At 41.3% G+C, this 761-nt stretch overlaps 1 protein-coding gene across 1 annotated transcript in view; it reads right to left on the reverse strand.

The window, feature by feature from the left end:
- Positions 1-291, reverse strand: part of GTF2A1 (general transcription factor IIA, 1, 19/37kDa) — a gene marked incomplete at its 3' end in the record, with an annotated part of 11492 nt that extends 11201 nt beyond the window's left edge. The window contains exon 1 of the mRNA XM_010179115.1: positions 187-291. Within this exon, the coding sequence (XP_010177417.1) occupies positions 187-201 (15 nt within the window). The remainder of the gene's footprint in view (positions 1-186) is intronic.
- Between the last annotated feature and the right edge of the window lie 470 nt (positions 292-761).

Below are 761 nucleotides of genomic sequence, written 5' to 3' on the forward strand. Positions count from 1 at the left end.
AACAAGACAAGCAGATCTCTCTATCCAGCAGTGCAATTCAAATTATATGGGGCTACAGATACGCACATTAATACCATGCTTAGCTCATTAAAAATTAGTATTTTTACTGTATACAACAGTAAACAGATCAAAAAAACAACTGATGATTGGTCTATTAAAATCCAAAGCTTTTAAGTTGTAACTTACTGTTTTGAGTTCCATAAGAACTTGTTCGTCCACTCCTTCATCCAGAAAAACTTCTCTGACATCGTTGATGACATCTTCAATTACAGACCTGTACAATTTAGGCTTTGGAGAAAAAAAAAAACAAAACCCAAATAAAAACTAGTCAGCATTGTTTTGAAAGAAATTTATCACTTTAATATTATGATTCCCCAAAAAACCCCTCTGAAAACTACATTACAGAATACTCTAAAATAGCCAAAGAAGTAATGTCCTGGTTTGAGCTAAACAGAACTGATTTTCTGTTTAGTGATCTTATTTCTCAGCTCAGTCTCTTCTAAGTGCCTGAACTTGCTGAAACCAGCAGCATGGTTTTCCAGACACTGCACTGCTACAAGCGATCATTTCAAGGCCACTGTCTCACCATGGGGGAGAGGAGCAGACCCAAACCTGCCCAACCAGGTATTGCATCCCACACACACCACACTCAGTGCAAAGCCCAGGGATCACCAGGGTCTCCACCCTTCCAGCTTGGACCCTTCCTTCCCTCTCCACCCCTGCAATGGCCCAAGGCCCAGCAGACCCTGCTGCTTCGCCTG

Source organism: Mesitornis unicolor, unplaced genomic scaffold (genome assembly GCF_000695765.1).
Source record: "Mesitornis unicolor isolate BGI_N332 unplaced genomic scaffold, ASM69576v1 scaffold15862, whole genome shotgun sequence".
Lineage (NCBI taxonomy): Eukaryota > Metazoa > Chordata > Aves > Mesitornithiformes > Mesitornithidae > Mesitornis > Mesitornis unicolor.